This window comes from Rhinatrema bivittatum, chromosome 14, assembly GCF_901001135.1.
Source record: "Rhinatrema bivittatum chromosome 14, aRhiBiv1.1, whole genome shotgun sequence".
Taxonomy (NCBI): domain Eukaryota; kingdom Metazoa; phylum Chordata; class Amphibia; order Gymnophiona; family Rhinatrematidae; genus Rhinatrema; species Rhinatrema bivittatum.
The window spans coordinates 43,053,774-43,076,518 of record NC_042628.1 but is presented as its reverse complement, the minus strand read 5'-3'; the positions used below and the strand labels follow the sequence as shown (position 1 = coordinate 43,076,518).

Here is a 22,745-nt window from a genome sequence, read left to right as displayed (position 1 = left end):
TAGATATCAGCAGAATAGTTTGGTCTGTCCAGTCTGCCCAGTTGAGATTCTTCTTCTGATTTTTTACCACTTTAGGTAGATAAACATATAAATTCTCATATACAAACTAATACCAGTTCCCCTATCTCCATGTCTTCCACCTGATTTCTCAACTCCCTCCCTCCACTGCCCTCCACATATGTCCCAAACATGGCCAAAATCTTCAACAGTACTGGCCTCCATCATCTGCACTGGTAGGCCATTTCAGGCCTTGTTTTCCTCTAAATAAAACTAGCAAGGCTATTATCTAACATCCAGCCTTCTGGGTCCCCATGGACTTACTGGACAATATCTGGCCACTATCAACCTGCCAGCATTGACCTAGTTCCTAGTTGCTTTCTTGGACTTGTAGCTCTGCTGGCATCAATCTGGCTACCCCAATGACTGTAGTTTCACTGGGTTACCTTCCATGTTCTGCCCTTTTTTCTTTTGTCCTTATCAACTTTCCTCTTGCCTCTACTTTTCAGGGAATTAATTTTAGGTTGTTTGCAACAGCAGGTAAAGAATATTTAGCTTATCTAGTCTGCTTCAATCCACCCTTGGTACAACACCCTAGAACCCAGTTGATCTCTGGATTTCCCCTTACATCCTTGCCACGAGGGATCACTGCACTCATTTCATGCTTTTTTAAATTTTATTTTTTGTCTGTACAGTCTCCACTGGAAGTCTATTCCACATATCCTCCACCTTTTCTGTGATGACTAGGATGGTAATGGTAAGGATGTTGATTGTGCTAGTGGGGGGCAGGGGGGGGGGGGAGTGATGGGATAGTGGTGATGGTTGTGGAAGCGAAGATTTTGATGGTGAATGTGCTGATGAAGATGGTAATTATGATGCTGAGGATATGGATGATGATGGTGATTACCCAGAAACACAGAATATGATGGCAGATAAAGGCCATTAGGCCCTTCCTCTGTGTCCAGTTTCTTCCTGGTACAGTGCCTTAGACATAGTTGTTATATGGCTTTCCCTTTTGCAACCAGGGACCATCTGTGCATGCCCCATTCTTTCTTGAATTCTATTATTACTTTAGTCTTCTATTATTATTTTAGGATGTCACTTCCCTATCACATACTACCTCCTTGGATTTTTGCTCCTCCATTTGAAGACTGCTCCACACACCCACCACCCTTTCTACAAAGAAATATTTTCTGTTGTTATTCCTGAGTCTGACCCTTGGGAGCCTCATACCTTCATCTCTTATTCTAGAACTTTATTTGCATTGACAAAGGTTTGCTTCTTGTGCATTATTTATACCCGTGAGGTATTTGAATGTCTCTGTCATATCCTCCTCAAGGATATATGTAGTTTTAGTCTTATATTATAGAGTTTTTGGTGCAGGCCCCACACCGTTTTGGTAGCCTCTCTCTGAATTGCCTCCATCCTTTCTATATCCATTCAGAGGTTTAGCCTCCAGAATTAGACACAATACTCCAGATGAGGTCTCATCAATGACATTATCATCTCCTTTCTTCTACTGGCTTTGCCTCTTTCTTTGCTCCCTAGTATCCTTCTGGCTCTGGCCACCACTTATTTCATTACCTCAAAATCATCAGATATGATCACACAAAAGTCTTTCTCTTTCTTGACAAAAATGAGGATGTCACTTCCTTATCATATAAGAACATATACTACCTCCTTGGATTTTTGCTCCTTAAATGCACGATTCTCAACTATTTTGCACTGAAAGTTAGGTGAAATTTGAAATTTTTATTTTTTAGATTGCCAAGTACTTGACCCCTTCTCAAGTTTTCTTAGATCGCTTCTGATATTATCTGCTCCTTCAGAGGTGTCCAATTTTTCGCAGATCTTAAACAGGGGCCCGTTTTTATTGCAAGCTTGATAAATCATGAAAAAATTTGAAATTTACAAGCATCTGTCCACACAATGTGAAACTATTAGCTGCCATTGCAGATTAGGGCTTAGTAGAAAGGAGGAGGTGGACATATTGGCAGATTGGGCTCAGAGGAGGAGGCAACAACAGTAGATTGGGGCATGAGAGGGCAAGAGCAGGATGCTTCAGATGTTGTATTGGCAGATTGGGGCCTGGGAGAGAAGGAAGAGGATACAGCAGCAGTGGCAGATCAGGGTCAGGGAGTGGTTGGTTTCCATGTACTGGTAATTCACAAAATGTAATGTAATCCCCTCCTACCTTGCCCATATGCCTGTCATAGAGGAACAGTCATTACACTGGTAATTCACTGCTTATGGAGCCAAGATAGACCTTTTCAATATGACTGCTTTAACTGCCTCAGGGCATCTGATACTAGGAGCTAATGAAGAAGGCGAACGAGTTTGAAACAGCTGGGCTGGCTGGGAGTGAGTCAGTTGGAGAGACTGAAAGAGGAAGAGGGCAAAAAAAAACAGGCTGCTCTGTCTGAATTGGGAGAGATTTGCTAATCTATGCAGGGATCTGGACCTTGAGTTTCCTACTTAGTTTGAGCAGTTATACAGACAGCATATTACTGAGTCTCAAGTGTTGTACTGGAAGCTGCTTTAGCTGCATCTTCAGCAGAAAAGTTGGATCAAGACTGAAAACAAGCAAACAGAATAGGACAGCTGCAGAACAATTAGTGGATCCCTGAGAACTTTGCTGAAAGCTGTTTCTGCTTTCTCTTCAGTTGGAAGAGTTGTATAAAGACTCCCGGATCTAGTAGTGGGAAATGTGAATATTTTTGTGAGCCAGGGACAGGGAATAGACTCGAGGTCAGATTTGATCTGTTGTTCCCTATTTGTGATCTTCCTTATTATGTAAAAGAAAGTTAATTATCTGCAGCACCTATAAACCAATGGATTACAGCCAAATCCAAGTCTGAGTTGTTTAAGGGGTGAAGGTGACACCTCCTTTTGTGCAAATCAGTTGCGACAGCATTGTGCTACAATATTGCCTGCCACTCCCAGAAAGTCAAGGGCACTCCATATGGCTGCTAACTCCTGAGTCAAGGAACAGCACTGACTGCAGTGTACTCCACTGGACAGGGTGGGGAGAGGCAATTGTCTTTGCTTTTGCATAAACAATACCAGGCCCGGTGACTTGTTGAGTGTTATGCCCCCGGAGGATACAGTGAGCTCACTGGTAATTCAAAGGTATACTAAACTAGGTCTTGGTACTAGAAAACTATAGAGATATACCACATCAATGGTTGATTGATCTAAGTAAATTATATTACTTTAAAACCATTTGCATTGTTTACAGATGCTATACCATGTGTATGTGTTTAACCGTTTTTTTTCCTATGCATAGCTTTTCATGTGTGTTTACTGGTGCCGCCTAATATTTCAGTGTGTTTACAGGCACAGTTTCCCTCTGAAGTCTATTCACAGAGGAGGAATCCATTGCTGCACAAGCCACACCCCTGGGTGGGGCTAGAGTAAAATGAAAAAAAAAAAAGCTCTTTTCATCTGCTGAAATTGCTAGAAGAAAAATGCAAACTGCAAATAGTCAGTCAGACTTTTCCTACTAATGTTGATACTGAAGATGATGATGGAGGGGAAGGGGGGCAGGTATGATGAAGATAGTGATCACTATACGGGAGAAAATGGCAGTGACAGAGGTGGTGAGAATGATTGTGATTTTGGTGGGGATGGTGATGGTGATTAGAATAATTCTGGCGACGATGCCAGGGAATGGCGAAGGGGGTGGGGAACCTGCTGCTGGGGGCAGCTTTGTCAGACTTACGTTGGTTGCTTTTGTTACAGGAAGGAACTTGGAAGCTGATGGTCGGTTTTCGAGTGCTGTACACTGTGGGCTATTCCCTGTCACTGCTGTCGCTTCTCTCAGCGTTGTTAATTCTCATCATCTTCAGGTAGCATACGACTCTGCTCCAGGGAATGGCAGCCGAAAGGGCTCTTACTTGTTCTGCCATTAGCGTAAGACAGAGGCTTTAGTGCTCTTATGTTTTAAATCTTTTTTTATTGTAAGTTAAATTACACGAGATCTGGTGGCAGGCGTCTCTTATCACTGTCAAGTAAAGCAGAACATAACACTTTTTTTTTTTTTACATCATTTTCTAACATAAACCAGAAATACAACTGCTGGAGCGAGTACTGCACTCAGCAATATCAGTACATACACAACAAGCACAGAGAAGTTTCAAGATGGTCAATTTTTAATTCAAATCAAATGTTTCACATATGCAACTCCACTGTATAACAGATGATATTTTATAACGGGTCCCCCGACACGGACCTCGTGTTTCGCCAAGCAGGCTGCGTCAGGAGGTACAGTATTTTAAATGACACCAATCTGTAAGTTCAAACAAAGGTATAATATGACCAAAACATATATTAGGGCTTGGCGAAACACGGGGTCCGTGTCAGGGGACCCGTTATAAAATATCATCTGTTATACAGTGGAGTTGCCATATATGAAACATTTGATTTGAATTAAAAATTGACCATCTTGAAACTTCTCTGCGCTTGTTGTGTATGTACTAACATAAACCAGAAACATATAATGAACGTAAAGTTTAGTGCTCTTAAATCATTTTGTACATTGCCACCTGCTGGGATAGACTGGGACTGTAGGAGGTGTGAGGTTTTGAACTATTCCCCACAGCTCCCCCATAACCAGTGCTCCTGCACTGTTCCCTACAGCGTCTACTGCTGGGAGATGCTGGGACTGCGGAAGTTGTGAGATCCCCTCTGGGCGGCACTCCTTCAGTATGTCATGCAGCTCCTCCTGCTTAGAAAGGTTGGGACATGCGTAGTCTTGGCCTCCCTATTCTACTTCACCATTTTCCCTGATTCTGGGTGGGAGACGTTGGACCTCAAGAAGCACAGATAGAAAGGCACAGACACATGCACACAACAATGCACACACAAACACTTGTCTTTTCTAAATGTTGTAATGATTTGGAGCTGGCAAAGGTTATTTATGCTATATTTGTTCTGCTGTTTAAAGCTCGTCACATGAATAACTCTTCTCTATGCCCAGAAAGCTGCGCTGTACCAGGAACTACATCCACGCTAACCTCTTCTCTTCCTTTGGGCTGCGAGCGGCCTCGGTAATCGTGAAGGATGCTCTCGTGATGAAGAGATGGGGCATGGAAATGACCCAAGTCTCTGACTGGGAGACTCTGCTGAGCAGCGAGGTCAGCACGTCAGTCACACAGCTCTGCCCAGAAAAACACAGGACAGGAAACATTGTGCTGAAGAGAGCCCTGCACTGGATCTGCCATCAGAGAGCTCTTTCTGCTTCTTCTCCCCTGCAGCTCTCATCAGGAAAGCTGGTGTTCAGTCTCTTTGCTTACTTCCCTCAGGCACAGCTTTGTCTCCTTACACATTCCACTTTCATCAGAAACTCCTCCTACTACATTACCCCTTTCCTTTCATCTCTCCATCCAGCTTTCATCAAGGACTCATTCACTCATCCCTTTCCCCTATAGCAGTAGATGAATAATTTGTTTTTGAACCAAATATCACAATATTACTCGCAGAATTTACACCAATATTCAAAGTGAACTTGTGCAAATTTAAACCTGCTAATTTGTGCAGGTAGTTTTTTCAGGCAAAAATACCTGTATACTTTTGAAAATTCATAAAAATGTGAGTAAGTGCACTGCAAAGCCCTCCCCAGGCCTGCCCCAGTAATGCCTCTGCTCACTGAGGGCAAACTTACATGGACACATGTCCTATGCATATATATTTTCCCACATACAGAGCGTGCAGTTTTTTAAAAGGCCATTTCTATGGGTAAAGCACTGTTTTACCTGCAGAAATGGCTTTTAGAATTGCATTCATAATTGACAGATATTACCGACTTGGATGGAAAGATCTGTGCCATGACTTATATGGTCATTCATGATTATTCAATACACATATGCAGAGGTAAAGGAAAATATCTCAAATTCATTTAAAAACTGTACAATACATTTAATTACATATATAAATTGAATAACAAAACTTCAAATATAAACTCATTTCAATATACAAAGCACTTTCAATAAAAAAAAATTGCATACATTTGTAACTATCAAAAAAATAAGTCCAAAAAACAAACATTGCAAAACTCTTTAAGAAGACTGTTAAAAAAAATTAAGTATTAACATAGTTGAGCCAACAGAAAATCACTTGCTCACTTCAAAAAGAACAGTGGAGACTTCCATGCATTCAAACTTGCCAACAATTCTGAAGCAGTCGCTGGGAAAAAATGAGAGGCTGTAATCGCTGTCTCCAAACAGCACTCATCAAGTCAGAAACAAATACTGTGTTTGCTATTCAAGCAAAGGACTTCTCCATGCAGCTTACTTCAATTCAAACATAGATCCCATCAATTCAAATCCTAGTCCTAGAATCTTAGGTCTAGGATTTGCATATAAATGAATTTATGTTTGAAGATTTGCTATTAAAATTATATATGTAATCAAGTATATTGCAATTTTTATATGAATTTAGAAATTGTGTTTTTTTTACAATTATATGTGTGTTGGGTATTTAATGACTAGTTTATTATTGTACTCATTCATGATTATTCCACATTCTGAGATTTTAGCAAACTTCCACCAACTTTTATGACCAAATGTTAGCTTGTGCTAAGTTTATGTGAATTTCTGCCTCTCATTTCTGTGGACAAATCCCATGAACAAAATGAAGCTTGTGCCATGTACAAGTTGGGTGTTCATAAATTATTTTTTAAACAGTTACCACTCCTCTTTCCATAGATGGAGGGAGTGTGGCAGTGCCCATCTCTGCTGACAAGATGCCATGCTCATCACAGCCATTTCCAGCATTGCCACTAGGTGGCAGTGACAGAGCAGGATTTGACCTCCTTGCCAGAGAGGCAGAGCCAGAGTTGGGAATGGAACCCAAAGCTTCTGTTGAGTTAATGGGTCAGTCACTATGGCAAGCTTTGGTGGACAGGAGTTTTGTATTCAGTCTCACCCTTAATGAAAGCTGGAGTCATGATACTGGCACCAACGTTTAACTTAAACATGGAGGAAAGCTGACAGTTGCTCAGCAGTGCATGGTTCAGATGGAGGTATCTTCAAAAGATACTAACAAAACAGGAAAGTTAGAGCATCCTGATAGAGGGGTTTCAATAAAGGTAGGAGTAGCCCAGGTAAAGAACAGATTGAGTGAAAAGATTCTAAATCATCCCTGTCAACTGCAAAAAATGTTATGTATTCAAACAAAAAAACAGACCTTGAAATTTATGTTTGCAAATGCTAGAAGTCTAAACAATAAAATAGGAGAATTAGAATTAGCTATATAAAGAGATATAAAAACATTATTGGCATCTCTGAGACCTGGTTGGAGGAAGATAACCAATGGGACAGTACAATACCGGGGTAAAAATTATATTGCAATGATAGGGTGACTCAAATTGGTGGAGGGGTGATGCTATATGTTAGAGATGGCATAGAATCAAACAGGATAAAGGTCTTGGAGGAGACTAAATGTAGCTATAAATTACATGTGTGATGGAGAAGAGTATAGTGATGGGGGTATACTACTATCTGTCTGGCCAGAATGAACAGACAGATGATAAAATGCTTACAGAAATTAGGGAAGCTAGCAAATTTGGCAGCAGAGTAATGAAGGGAGATTTTAATTACCCCAATATGACTGGGAAAATATCACATCAGGATATTCTAGAGAGGTAAAGTTTCTAGATTAAATGGCTGCTTCATAGAGCAGCTGGTATTCTGTCTCCACTATTTGTTTCCTATGTGCAACTTAAGCAAATAGCATAGACAACAGAGGCTACTTCTTTAACTCCAAAGTTTATTAACAGGCAAACAGAGTCTTACTGTGTATAAACTGGAGATAACAGTAATCAGAACAGTCTGGGCCACAGAAATATAAACAGGTAAAATTAGCCTTAGCTGATTGGACACATACGAGGATAAACTCCCAGGAACCTCTGCTTTCAAGTCAGGTTTAACCCTTTAGAGCTAGCTGCACTGACTACAGTGGAAGCAGTGAATGTACAGGTTGACCATCAGTTGGCAGTATAACAGTAAACAAACTATGCAGAGTAAAGCATGAGCAACAGCTTTAGTAACAGAAATAGCAACAGAAATTAATAACTGCCATTGCAGATTGGGGCTTAGTAGAAAGGAGGAGGTGGCCATATTGGCAGATTGGGGTCAGAGGAAGCAGTGTCCTGCTTTCACAGTGTCCTGTGAAACAGAACAATAAACAAACAGAAAAACATCTGTGGAGACAGGAACAGTTGGTCCAGGAACTGACAAAAGGGGGACTTATTTTAGACCTAATTCTTAGTGGAACACAGGATTTGGTGCAACAGGTAACGGTAGTGGGGCCACTTAGCAAAAGTCATCATAACGCAATTAAATTTGAGTTAATAACTGGATGGAAGACATTAAAGAAGACTACTGCTCTATAATTTAATTTTTAAAAGGGATACTTTGATAAAATGAGGAAAATAGAAAAAATAAAAGGTGCAGCCACAAAGGTTAAGAGTTTACATCAAGTGTGGACATTGTTTAAAAATTTCAATGAAGCCCAGACCAGATGTATTCCATACATTAAAAGTTGCAGAAGGAAGACCAAATGGCTGCCAGAATGGTTAGAAAGAGGCATGAGAAAAGAACTTCTTTCAAAACATGGAAAAAGGATCCAAATGAAGAAAATAGGAAAAAGCATAAGCATTGGCAAGTTAAATGCAAAACTTTGATAAGGCAGGCAAAAAGAAGCTTACCGTAGAGGCACAAAATCATTATAAAAACTTTTTCAAATACATTTGAAACAGGAAGCCTGTGAAGAGTCAGTTGGACAGTTGGATGATTGAGAGGTAAAAGGGGAACTTAGAAAAGACAAGGCCATAGTGAAAAGTCTAAATGAATTCTTTGCTTCTGTGTTTATGGAAAAGGATAAGGATACCTGTGCTGGAAATGGTATTTAATGTTGATGATTCAGAGGAAATGAAACAAATCACAGTGAACCTGGAAGATGTCATAGGGAAAACTGATAAACTAAAGAGTAGCAAATCAACTGGGCCGGATGGTATATACTCCAGAGGTCTGAAAGAACTAAAAAAAATTTTATTTATTTTTATTTAAGTTTTTTTATATACCAACATTCAAGACAATAGTCCCATCATGCTGGTTCACATGAAACAGGAGTGCAAAATAAACTTAAACTTGAACAATAGTGCGGAAAAGCAGTTACATGTAACAAGGAAAAATAGAACTTGGAGTGAGAAAAATGAAATTGTAGACATATTACTAGTAATTTGTAACCTATCATTAAAGATTGGAAAGTGGCCAATGCAACAACAATCTTTAAAAAAAAAGGCTCCAAGGGTGATCTGGGAAACTTATACTGGTAAGCCTGAAGTCAATGCCAGAAAAAATATAATAAACTATTCTAAAGAACAAAATTACAGAGCATTTAGATAGACATGGTTTAATGGGACATAGCCAACATGGATTTACTCAAGGGAAGTCTTGACTCACCAGTCTGCTGCATTTTGTTAAGGGGTTAATAAACATGTGGATAATGATGAGCCAGTGGATATAGTGTATTTCGATTTTTCAGATGTTTGACAAAGTCCCTCACAATAGACTCCTGAGAAAATTAAAAAGTCATAGAATAGGAGGCAATGTTTATTGTGAACTGTGAACTTTTAAAAGATAGGAAACAGGGAATAGGACAAAAAAGTCATATTTCTCAATAGAGAAAGGTAAATAGTGGAGTGCCCCAGGAATCTGTACTGGGTTTGGGGATTTTTAATATATTTATAAATGATCTGGATAAGGGAACAATCAGTGAGGTGATCAATTTGCAGATGACACACATTATTCTGAGTTGTTAAATCACAAATGGATTGTGAGAAATTGCAAGAGGACTTTACGAGACTGGAAGACTGGGCATCCAAATGGCAGATGAAATTTAGTGTGGACAAGTGCAAAGTGATGTACATAGGGAAAAGTAACCCACACTGTAGTTACACTGTTAGGTTCCATTCTAGGAGTCACCATCCAGGAAAAGGATCTAGTAGACATCATTGTGGACAATACGTTGAAATCCTCAGCTCAGTATGTGGCATTGGTCCAAAAACAAACAGAATATTAGAAATTATTAGGAAAGCAATAGAGAATAAAACAGAGATTAACATAACACCTCTGTATTGCTCCATGATGCAACAACATCTAGAGTACTATGTGCAATTCTGATCGACATATTTAATAAAGTTATAGCAGAACTGGGAAAGGTTCAGAGAGGGGTGACCAAAAATGATAAAAGTAATGGAACAACTCCCCTATGAGAAAAGCTAAAGAGGTTAAGACTCTTCAGCTTGGAGAAGAGATGGCTGAAGGAAGCTATAATTGAGGACAATAAAATCATGATGGGAGTGGATCGGGTAAATGTGAATATAAAAATTGGGTGACACTACGTAGAACATTTAAACAAATAAAAGAAAATACTTTTTCACTCAACACAATTAAACTCTGGAATTCATTGCCGAGGATGTGGTAAAAGCAGTTAGTGTAGCTGGGTTTAAAATAAACATTTGGACAAGTTCCTGGAGGAAAAGTCAATAAACTGTTTTTAAGCAGGCAGATTTGAGGAAAGCCACTGCTTATCCCTTGGCGTACACCAGTGGTCCCCAACCCTGTACTGGGGGCCCACCAGCCAGTCGGGTTTTCAAGATATCCACAATGAATATGTATGAATAGTAGTGCATGCAAATTTTCTCTCATGCATATTCATTGTGGATATCCTGAAAACCCGACTGGCTGGTGGGCCCCCAGGACAGGGTTGGGGACCACTGGCGTACACAGCATGGAATCTACCTGCTATTTGGGATGCTGCCAGGTACTTGTGACCTGGATTGACCACAGTTGAAAACAGGATATTGAGCTTGATGGACCTTTGGTCTGACGCAGCATGGCAGTTCTTATGTTCTTATGATTATCAGGGGTTTGATTCCAGCAGGGCCTATACAATAGAGACTTCCATTCTAGCTTTGTTCATATGTTGGGCAAGTTCTTTACATCATGATTCTCAACCCAGTTCCTGGGAAACACCTAGCCAGCCTTGTTTTCAATATATCCACAATGAATATACAGGATAGTGATTTCCGTACAATGAAAACAGTGTATGTAAATCTCTCTCATGCATATTCATTGTGGATATTCTAAAAACTTGAGTGGTTATTGTATACTAAAGAAAAGAATCGGTTGAAAACCTCTGCTATATATTATTGTTTCTACAACATAATGCCAAATGCAAAAATATCCTGAAGAGTTAATCTTTACTAATCTTCTCTTTCTTTATCATCTTTCCACAGGCTGCCATTGGCTGTCGGGTGGCTCAGGTTGTGATGCAGTATTGCATTCTGGCCAATCATTATTGGTTTCTTGTGGAAGCGGTCTACTTGTATAAGCTTCTGATTGGAGCAGTGTTTTCAGAGAAGAATTACTACACATGCTACCTTTACCTGGGCTGGGGTAAGGAAAGGCAGCAGGAGGCGTTCTAAGTCCCTGAGATAGTAGGTTATAGAGCAGTGGTATGCAGTCTTAGCCTTCAAGGGTTGCCAACAGGTTGGGGTTTCAGGATATCCCTAATGAAGTGACAATAATCAGAATATAAATAAATAAATTATATTAAAAAAATAAATATGTATGAGACAGATTTGCATGCACATTGCCTCCCTTGTATGCAAATCTATCTCATCATACTCATTAGGGAATCTCCTGAAAATCCCAGCCATTGATGGCCCTTGAGAGCCGGTAATGAGTACCACTTGTATAGATAGACTGTGTCCATGGATTAGATATCAGGGGAGATATCTGGAATGCAGTATTACTGGAAAGTGTGGAGAATGGGGGCTACATTATAGCAAGACCACAGAACTTCCGGCAGTAAGAAGCAGGTAAGCAAGTCCTATTTTTTTAGTTCCTGTTCCTTTCTTTTTATGTTTATTGAATTTCAGTTAATACAATAACCATGAAATATTACAACAAAGCATCATAAATAAACAATAAAAAATAAACATAAAATAAAAAATAAAATGTTTCACAATATAGACATTCAAATAAACCCCAGTACAGAGAAGCCATATTCAATCAACCAAGACAGAAACTCCTGTCCTCTTTTCTTATTCGAGAAGTGGATTCCTAATTCCATCGGCACTACAGTAGCTTTCTTTTAATATTTGAGTTAAATGTTCCATATCAATTGTATTGAAGCATCTTTGGAGGTATAGCAGGACTACTAGCAATTATCCTTCTTGCTGCTAACAACTTGTTAATTATAGGGTTACTTTTAGTTCGAAAAGGAACAATATAACATTGGTGTGCTGGTAGCAACTGCTCCATTATTTCATGAATCTATGACAAAAGTCCTGTCCAGAAAACATAGATTCTTGGACATTGCCACCAGATATGACATAAACTCCCTTTGCCACTACATTTCCACCAGCAGATGTCAGATTCTTTGATTCCCATCACAGAGTCCAACAATTTCCTAATGCAATTTACAACACAAATAAAAGCAGTGCAATACAAAAAGAATTAGAAAACTACTATACAATACTAAATAATATACTTAACACACAAATATATAAAATTAATACATAAAAATATTTGCAGATAAAAGCACATCCATTATCTCAAATATTGATTATAATCACTCTCCCCATCTCATCTATGGACAGAATGAATGTCCCCATCCCAGCCATTGGTCCTACCACCCAGCCAATATCTGACCCAAATTATGTAACTCGAGGGGGTATCAGATAAAATATAGCATTTGGAAACCAGACCCTTGTTTTTTTTTTTTATCAGGCGATTAAACCTTTTAACTGTAAATATTTGAAAACAGAAACCATTTTCTCATTCATTTCCTGAAAACCTGAATGAGCCATCTTGAAACAACTGATCCATGTTCACAATATCCACCCAAACAACAAGACAGAAACCTCAAGTAAGTTGGGATTTTCCCATAAAGGTGTCAAAGGAGAAGGGAAAGAAGACTGTATGAATTTGGCTTCTAAATCATCTCCAACTCTGCAGGCTCTCCAGGAACTCTCTTAGGGATCCACAACAAGGATACAAACTCTCCAGCAGATGGAGTTGCCTCATCCATTCCGACCCAATGTTTATTCTTTGCTTCAGCACATCAGTCTAATATGCTTCTCATTTCTTGACAACTGAGACTCTTGAAAAGAAAGGCAACTGTCTATTCTATCCTGAATATTGTTATTTTGGCCCCTGGAGAAGCAGTGGCTGTGAAACACCGGCTGTGTTGGGCTTTCCTGAATTTTATTTTTTGACTGTTGTTTTTGGACATTTTTATATGCTTTCAAAAATCTATCAAAAAATATATTCCCTACAAGGTGAATGATCGAAGTGACTGGGTGGTCTGTGTTTTAATTCATCAGACCCACCGATAGGCTTGTTGACACCTTGTATACTCTGTTATATATAGGATTGGACTGTCAGCCCTCCTGTTTCGTTAAAAAATTCTTTGTGTCCCCCTTGTTGTTTTTTGTATTTCTCAATTGGATGACCTGTATCAGAACATTTCTTGCTACCCCTCCAAAGAAATTTGCTAACACTTTTATCTAGACTCCTGAGCAATCCCTAGGGATACTGCAAAGAAGTTTACATTAGGAAACTGGTCATTTTAATAGCTGAGATCCGTCCCAACCCGTAAATTTGCATGGGCAACAAAGTTCTCAAATCTTGTTTTATTTTTTTGTGAAAGTGGGGTAAACTTTAAAGAAAACAAATTTTAGCTTGTATTAAGTGCCAAATAGCACACTGGTCCTGTGTTAAATGGCCGTATTTCAGACTGATGCACATTACCTATATAACGCGAGGCCTTTCTGAACTTTCCGTACATTCAGGAGAATGTTTAGTGAGTTGATGAGATTTCTAACTTACAGTAGGGCAATTTTATGTCCCCAATCTTCATCCCCTTTAATAACGGCTTCCAAACCTGTCCTTGGGAGCCCACAGCCAGTTGGTTTTCGGGATATACACAATGAATATGCATGAGATAAATTTGCATATACTGAGTCTCCGTGGTATGCAAATATGTCCCATGCATATTCATTGTGGATATCCTGAAAACCCGACTGACTGTGGGGGACCCCAGGACAGGTTTGGGGAGACCTGCTCTAATGTCCTCATGACTTCCTATGTATTCCAAAAGTGGCTCTATTGCAATCACGAATAATAAAGAAGAGAGTGGGCAGCCCTATCCTGTGCCGCTACTGGGAGGGAAAGCCTGTGATAAAATCCCATTCACCTTGATTTTGGCCTTAGGATTAATATTTATATGCAATTTATCCTGCTGCAATATGTTTCATATTGAGAAACTGACAGAAAGTTCTGAACTAGGAGCTGAAAAAGAGGACTGACTTACCTGTTCGTATGTCCCTGAAGTCATGGGGGCAGTGGATGCCAGGTGCTTAGGAAGGATGGCATGAGAAGAACTAGAGCTGAATCTGGATGATGGGGGATGGGTTACAGATAAGGGAGAGAGTCAGAAGCCAGATCTGAATGACAGGTGCATGGGAAGGTGAGAAGCTGTATCTATGTGACAAGAGTTTGAGCAGGATCTACGTTTATGGGGTTGTGAACAGCTAGATAAGGATGATAGGTGGATGGGGGGGTCAGGAACTGGAGTTAGATGATGAGTTCATGGAAGTCAGAAATTCAGTCTGGGTGACAGATGCCTGGAGAGTCAGATGTTGGATCTGGTTGATGAGTATTTGTGAGTGAGGAGCAGGGTCTGGGTTACAGGTGAAGGGGAGTTCAGGAGCTGGATCTGAGTGACAGGTGCATGAGGAGTCGAGCTGGATGTAGGTGATAGGTGAATCTGAGTGACAAGTGCATGGGGGTGGGGGGGTGGGTGAGGAGCTTCATCTGGGTGACAGATGTCTAGGCAAGAGGACCTGGCTATGAGAGCAGGTGTTCGGAGTGACAGGTGCATTTGGCAGGGACCTGGGGTCTTGTTTTATATGGCTTATTCTATGTTTTGCAGGAACTCCAGTGGTGTTTGTGGTGCCCTGGATGGCTGCTAAGTATCTAAAGGAGAATGCTGAGTAAGTATCTACAAGGGAATGCACAATAAAGTGTGAAATTCCCCAGATTCCTCTTACAGCAGGAACCAGGGTAGGAGTTTTCTCCATCTGTGTACCATTGTGTGCCCTTGACACCATGTGACACAGTTAGCAGCTCGGTGGCTGCTGTTATTAATGAGCTCAAATCAATTTCTTTGCTACTTAAATATCTGATTAATGACTCTTCCTCTTCAGTTTCTCCTTAGTTTTATCTTTTCAGGCTGCTAAGGCCCAACTGTACTCAGCTGTTATTCCCATAGACAAAAAGGGGCTGATTCACTTCCCAGAGCCAAATTATTGCGGACAACCTTCTAAATGTAATGCAAGTAGAAAAACAGCTTTTAACTCCTGAGTCACAAATCTAATGATATGCAGAGCCTGGGTGCACTCTTCCAATCATTACCTTTCAGAGGTCCCCATGCTAACTGGGCCCCAGTGAAAAGGCTGGTTAATGCTGGCGAGGAGGGGGGTTTTATCCTGTGGATGGCAAAGGAATATGATGGGGACCATTACAGTGCTGGAGGCAAGAGTCTTTTCTTCTGCCAGTGATGGGGAGGGAGCGTTTAATCAGAACCAAATCATTACTGATTAGCCATGGCCATTAGCATGTCACTAACACCAGTTGGCAGACTCTTAACAATAGCGCTAATTTGTGAACTGGCCCTAAACTGGGAAAGATTCTTAAGTATATCTAATTCTAAATTTCCCTCCACTTTCTTTTCCTGAAAATAGCAACATGTTCAAAAGCAAAGTTAGTCTAGTTAGAAAATGGTGTTTTAAGAGGAGTGCTTTTACTGTTTTTCTCTCCTCCACTGAGAACCTGTGACCTCCTCAAGGGCTGGCGCTGGACGGCCAACCTCTTCTTCCTTCTCTTTTCTCTGAGGCTGAAGCATCGCTGCAGGGCATCAGAGCGCAGCCATCCTCCTTTCCCTGCCCCCAGCCTGCACCTATCAATGTACTTCATGTCATTAGGGACAGAGCAACCCAGACCTGCTTGCACTCCATTACATTTATAAACTTGTAGGCTTATTCTGGTATTACTCCATATGATGATCCAACCTTACCTCGAAGGGGCAGGGCCGTGGTGCCGTCCCTTCAGAGTAAGGCTAGGTCAATGGACTGCTTTTGAAATCCATAGGGTATATCTGCTACTCTCCGCCTGCATGTAGCCCTCATTATTTTGTGTGTCACACAGCCCAGAGACCTTCAGGTTTTAAAAAAAATTATCATATACAGGTGCCCTTGTTTTTAAACGGATCCATCAGCGGCAAAGCTGGCCCATGACTGTGCTTTCTGAGAGCTTTTGAGTTTTGTAGCTGGAGACAGCCCTCTGCTTTTAATAGATCAGCTCACCTGCAGGGAGTCTTGTTCTCTATTGGTAGAGGATGACACTTGGGCACTGAGGAGCCATCCTCCTGTTAGAACAATTGATCAGTCACAGCCCAGCAGCACCAGGAGTCCTCTGAGGACAGGTTCACTATTGGCCTGTCCCTCCCTCTGCCAGTAAATTCCCCTTCTCTGGGTTGCAAATCCTGGCCTTTCCCAGGCCTGCTAAGCCAGTCTAGCTGCTCCCTGTAACACAGATTGTTTCCCTCTTAATCAATTTGTCACTGTATATACCATATAGTTCTCTAACTCCTTACCAGGCAACGTGGCGTTCTGTGGATAATATCACCAAAACTGGGGTATTGCCAAGCAAAAGAGAGCCAACCCAGAACCAACCAATGCCAGAAAGAGAGAAATCTATGTCCCAGAATACCAAAAGTAACAAAAGTCAAGGAATACAGCACTCACAAAAAAAAAAAATAATAATAATAAATATATATATATATCTAATGCATGCTGTTAAACTCAGGGCATTTTTTCTGCTGCTTGATGGGTACTAGTACCAATACCTTATTTTCCCCACTGCAAATGACAAGAGGGAAGGTGCTAGATTAAGGAGCAGAGGAATTCTTCTCTGCTGTGCCAGTCTCATCCCCTCCTCTCTTGATCGTTGCAGGTTGCTGCCTGAGAGTGGGGGGAGGGGGGAGCGTGGAAGGGGTTGGACAGAGCAGGAAGCAGAAGGCTCTTCTCTGCAGGGCATGTGACCCCCCCCCCCCCCCCACTCCCATCTTCCCTCTGGCAGGCAGACCTCTCACCTGGTGGCAGAGGAGGCACCAGTGTCATGGCATGGGAAAAGCATTAGTGGGTGAAGGAGGCTGAAAGAGTGAGGCATCACTGCTGCTTCCCTCTCTCTCTCTCTCTCTCTCTCTCTCCTTTCCCTCCCCTCCTGGTGCTTTTCTCATGTGCAGATTCAGGAAACTTTGTCACAACAAAATGTATACCTGTGTTGCCAAAGTAATCCATGCAGTGGTTAAAAGGAGATTAAAAAAAAAGAAAAAATACATAATAGTAACTAAAATTACAGAATGGTTAATAATATAGACAATTACCAGGTGCTGACGCTGCTATTAAAGAGCAGTGTGAGCTCATGTTAATTCTTGCTAAATCATTCCTCTTTCCGCTATACTAATACTATTGCTTTCATAATGGCTTCTATCCTGGAATTGACATTTGGTTAAATAACCTGAACCTGGATGGTGCTGATGTAGCCTCCTCTTGGAGTGAGTGCATGCCAGTTACCAGGCCTGGCATCTGACCTCTTCTTTTCCTTTCTCCAGGTGCTGGGCTCTGAATGAGAATATGGCCTACTGGTGGATCATCCGCATTCCCATTCTCCTTGCATCTCTGGTAGGACCTGGGAGTTTATTCAATTTACGTTTTTTAATTGTTCCTTTTTCAAACCAAATGCACAAATAGCTGTTAAGAACATGAAGAGTGTCCCTTGGGGCCAGCCTGGTGGTTCAGCGTGGTCCAAATCCTGCTCTCTGGGCTAGGCGAGGCTAAGAATGCAGCAGAGTCGCTTGGTGATCTGTGTAACAATGTGCTGATTAGAAACACAGCGCAGAATATGAGTGCAGATAAAGACCACAAGCCCCTTTTCTATGTCCAAGATGTACGTCACAGACCCTACATGAACTCCCCATAAGTAGGGATGGTTACTGTCATTATGGTAATTGCATTATAATAACAATTGTAAGAGCGCTTTAGAACTCTGTGACTGAATTGACAACCCTGGTTAAAGGATAGAAACCAAAGATTAGAACTAAATGGTCAGTTTTCCCAATGGAAAGAGGTAAACAGTGGAGTGCTCCAGGGGTCTGTACTAGGACCAGTGTTTTTTTTAACTTCTTAATTAAAGGTCTGGAAAAGAGAGGTGATCAAATTTGCAGAAGGCACAAAACTACTCAAAGTAGTTAAAACACAACCAGACTGTGAGGAATTGTCGAAGGACCTTGTGAGACTAGAATACCGGGCATCTAAAATGTCCGACGAAATTTAATGTGGACAAGTGCAAAGGGATGCATAGAGGGACAGATAATGCCAACTACAGGAACACAATGCTGGGTTCCATATTAGAAGTCACTACCAGGAACAGAACCTCCTATTGCCTGTGTACACTACAGTACATTGAAATCCTCAGCTCAGCGTGTGATGATCAAAAAGGCAAACAGGAATTATTCAGAAAGGAATGGAGAATATCATAAAGCCTCTGTATAGATTTATGATGTGAATGCCCTTTGGGGACTGTGTACAATTCATCTTAAAAAGGCAACAAAAATTATAAAGGGGAGGGAACGGTTCCCTCACGGAGAGAGGCTGAACAGGTTAGGGTTCTACTGATTGGAGAAGAGGCAACTGAGAGGAGTTAGAGGTTTATCCTACCACGAGTGGTGTGGAACAAGTTAATAGGGAACAGACATTTACGTTTTCCTATAGAACTAGGACTAGGGGTATATAAAAATGTTAAATAAATAAAATAAATAAAAATAAACTAGGGGACAATCCATTAAACTAACTGGTAACACATTTAAAGCAAACGTAAAAAAGTCTTTTTTCAGTCAACGCACAATTAAGCTGTGGGATTTGTTCCTGCAGGATGTGGTCAAAGCTAAAAACATAGTTGGGTTTTAAAATGATGTGGATGTCTGATGATTTTTTTTTTTAGAGAACAGGTCTAATAATACTTACCAGCTAGGCAGACACGGGGATTGCTCCCTTCTACATCTGGGAATGTGCAACATGAAAGGGATCTTGTGGTTACTTCCATGTGACCTGACTTGGCCACTGTCAGAGATGCTGGACTCAATGAACCATTGATCTGACCCAGAATGGCATTTCTTATGTTTTATGCATTATCTCTCTCCCAAATCAATTAGCATTGAGGTCTCAGTCATCTGCTATACAACGCTGACATCTTCTTACAATAAGGCATGAGTCCATTTCTCTAATTAAGAGACTAATGTGCTTTTGTTATAAGTAAATTAGTAAACTATCCACATGTAACAGCAAGACATATGTGTCAGTTAATGCTTGTGGCAACCAGCCATGCTGAGAAATCTGCTAAGGTGAACACAATCCAGAACAGGAAAGTATGTGAGAATCTTCTTATTTTGTGGTGGGGCAGCGTGTATGTGTAAGGGAAGCTTGCACTGCTACCGCCCGTGCCGTCTCTGCTTTGTGGTGGGGCAGTGTTTGTGCAGTAGTTTGCACTGCTACTGCCCGTGCCGTCCCTTCTCTGGTGGGGCACCGTGTGTGTGTAAGGGAAGCTTGCACTGCTGCCACCTGTGCCGTCCCTGCTTTGTGGTGGGGCAGTGTTTGTGCAGTAGTTTGCACTGCTGCTGCCTGTGCTGTTCCTGCTCTGTGGTGGGGCAGTGTTTGTGCAGTAGTTTGCACTGCTGCTGCCTGTGCTGTTCCTGCTCTGTGGTGGGGCAGTGTTTGTGCAGTAGTTTGCACTGCTGCTGCCTGTGCTGTTCCTGCTCTGTGGTGGGGCAGTGTTTATGTAGCAGTTTGCACTGTTGGTCAAAATTCAGTATTCTAAAATTTTGTTTCTTTTATTTTTTGTTCTTTAATTGTATCTTTCTCATTATGCTCTTTTCTTCTCCTCACTTTTCCCTTCCTTCCTCTGGTCTCTTCTCTTTCCTTCTCCACGGCTCCTTTAATTTTTTCCTCTCTTTGTCTTCTCTGCTCTGCTACAGATTAATCTGGTGATTCTTATGAGAATCCTAAAGGTGATCTTGTCCAAGCTGAGAGCCAACCAGAAAGGCTACGCAGACTACAAACTCCGGTCAGTGGCTAATGTTCCAGAGGTCCCAGGAGATGCTCTCTGCTCTCCACCTCGATCTTTTGCAGAAAACTTCCCATACTGCTCGAATATCTCCACTCTTTGACCTTAACCACTTGTCTTAGGCAGTGAAGGAGGTGGAGATGCCTCAGTCCAGATTCACCAGCCCAGAGCTATCATTGCCTTGTGATCCAGATCATCTTTGTGTATTTAGGCCAGTCCTTTCTCCTGTAGCTCTCTTCTCAAGGCATTCTGGGATTTCTAATCCTGTTTTTTTGGGGTTTTTTTTTACCTAAGAAGGTAGGTGTACAATTCTCAGAAGGTATTAATAAAACAGAAATAGTCCAAATACCGCCAGGTCCCTTCAGTGAGCTGGTAGGTGTATAGGGATATGGATGGTTCTGCAGAGGGACACCAAAGGGTGTGCATGGGCCTCAGATAAATCTGTAGGCTGCACTGGCACACATGGGTGTACAAGGGCACAAAAGGGTATGTAGGTGGCAAGAAGAAGCATGCAAGAGAGACAGACAGGTGTGCAGGAGGCATGCAAGAGTGTGTATGCCACTGGTTCTTGTGTCTACCCATCATTGGATTTCTTTCCACTGAGAAACACATTTCAGTGCTTGTGAGTTGGCCTCAGCAAAATTGTGTTCCATGTGGGAGCTGTGCTCAAGCAATGAGCAGACTACAAAGTGTTGTATGGCCTACCTCTTGCTACAAGGTCAGGTCTCATGTCTGGCAGAGCAGTGTTTTCCAACCCTCTCCTGGAGGCACACCTAAGCTGTCAGGTTTTTACGCTATCCGTAATGAATGAATATGCATGAGAGTGCACCCACTGGAGAGCCAGTGAAGAGAAATTGTGAAGCAGCATTCTGTAAAGGGATGTCAGGGAGTAATTGGAGGTGGAGTTCTTGGACCATTTCAGTTGATACCGTTTTGGAAGTTAGGGATAAAGTGTATCAGCCTATTATTTGCAAAAACTCATGCCGCAGAGAGAGTGAGAGTGAGTGCTAGGCAACCTCTTGAGGCTTGTTGAATAGCAGGCAGCAAGTTCTCAATACTGTGCTGGTTTAGAGATTTCATTTCATTGAGCTAAACAAGCACAGCCCTGCCTCTGATGACCCAGTGAATGATACAAAAGATTAGAAAGGGCAGGGAGTGAAAGTTTTGTTATTTTATCTCTTCTGAGAATATGGAATAGAATCTTTCATGGGGGACGTTTTGTGGACTGTACCCCGACTGTGTGATTTTGGGCAGGCTGCACCAACTGCTTGTGTCTGTAATTGTAAATAATAATAATAATAATAATGTTAATTGAATTTCCCTTCACCTTCAAAATATGTAAAAAAAAATCAAATCACATATATTTGACATCCGCTTTTCCAGAAAAAATGCTCAGAGCAAATATATATGTTCATCCACCCCAGTGTTGGTTGCATGTGTGTTTTAGGTGCACTGGGCAAGGGTGCTGCTATAGCATAAATACATTATGTTTATTATTAACTCTTAAGGTTAGCCAAGGCCACCCTGACTCTGATTCCTCTCTTCGGGATACATGAGGTGGTTTTTATCTTTGCCACTGATGAGCAAACCACAGGCATCCTCCGCTATATTAAAGTCTTCTTCACCCTCTTCCTCAGCTCTTTTCAGGTGAGTTTTGCACTCCCCAACCTCAATACCCAAGCTCAGGAGACTGCAAAGGCAGGGGATCAGCGAGACAGGTTCAGGACACAAAAGGGTCACTGGGGTCTGACCTGTGTATCGGTCTCCTATTGCTGATCTTAGATGCTCCTTCCATCACTGGCCTCTCACTCATTCCTCCCATCACCAGCCCCACTCACTGGTTAACACACTATTTCTATCTTAATTCCTATTTTTGCCTCTCTCTGTCCAGGCATCAAAGTCTCTGGTGAACATAACTTTGAGGCAATTTATTTGAGGCTGCTGTCTCCCAGCACACACTGTGATCTTAGAATTTTGCTGAAGGCAGGACTCGTCTGACAGCACCCAAGCTATGACCCAGATACTGATTGCTGCAGTCTGAAGGAGGTCATTGTGCTGCTTTCTAATTTTTGTTCTCTCTTCTCAGGGGTTCCTCGTTGCCGTGCTGTACTGCTTTGCTAATAAGGAGGTAAGAAGCTGCAGATATCTCTCATTCAGACCCAGCACTTGCTGAGCCTTTACTCGTATAATGCTGACACTAATAATCCTGCTGGCTTTTTACATATAAACTCTCCATGAACCCCAGTGAAGGAGAGCAGTGATGGAGACCCAGCCTGTGTTCACAGTTCATCATTAGAGTAATGTTAGGTGTTTCTCCCTAGTTTGTAGTGAGCACTATCGCCTCATTAAAGTATCACAACAAAAGGATGATAGTAGACGGGGATCTGCAGGTCAGGATTGAGGTGCACTGGCAGAGCTGCCTGTGTGCGTGGCTTAGTGCTGGAATTACAGGGTGTGCTGCAGGTTAGAACTGAGGTGCAGTGACAGAGCTGT

At 41.5% G+C, this 22,745-nt stretch overlaps 1 protein-coding gene across 1 annotated transcript in view; it reads left to right on the top strand.

The window, feature by feature from the left end:
* The window catches only part of LOC115076142 (glucagon receptor-like), a 47,852-nt gene that overhangs the window by 22,584 nt on the left and 2,523 nt on the right, over positions 1-22,745 (top strand). The window contains 8 exon segments of the mRNA XM_029577276.1: positions 3,739-3,845; positions 4,976-5,132; positions 11,300-11,459; positions 15,004-15,064; positions 17,746-17,815; positions 20,164-20,252; positions 21,761-21,899; positions 22,339-22,380. Coding sequence (XP_029433136.1) covers positions 3,739-3,845; positions 4,976-5,132; positions 11,300-11,459; positions 15,004-15,064; positions 17,746-17,815; positions 20,164-20,252; positions 21,761-21,899; positions 22,339-22,380 — 825 coding nt within the window.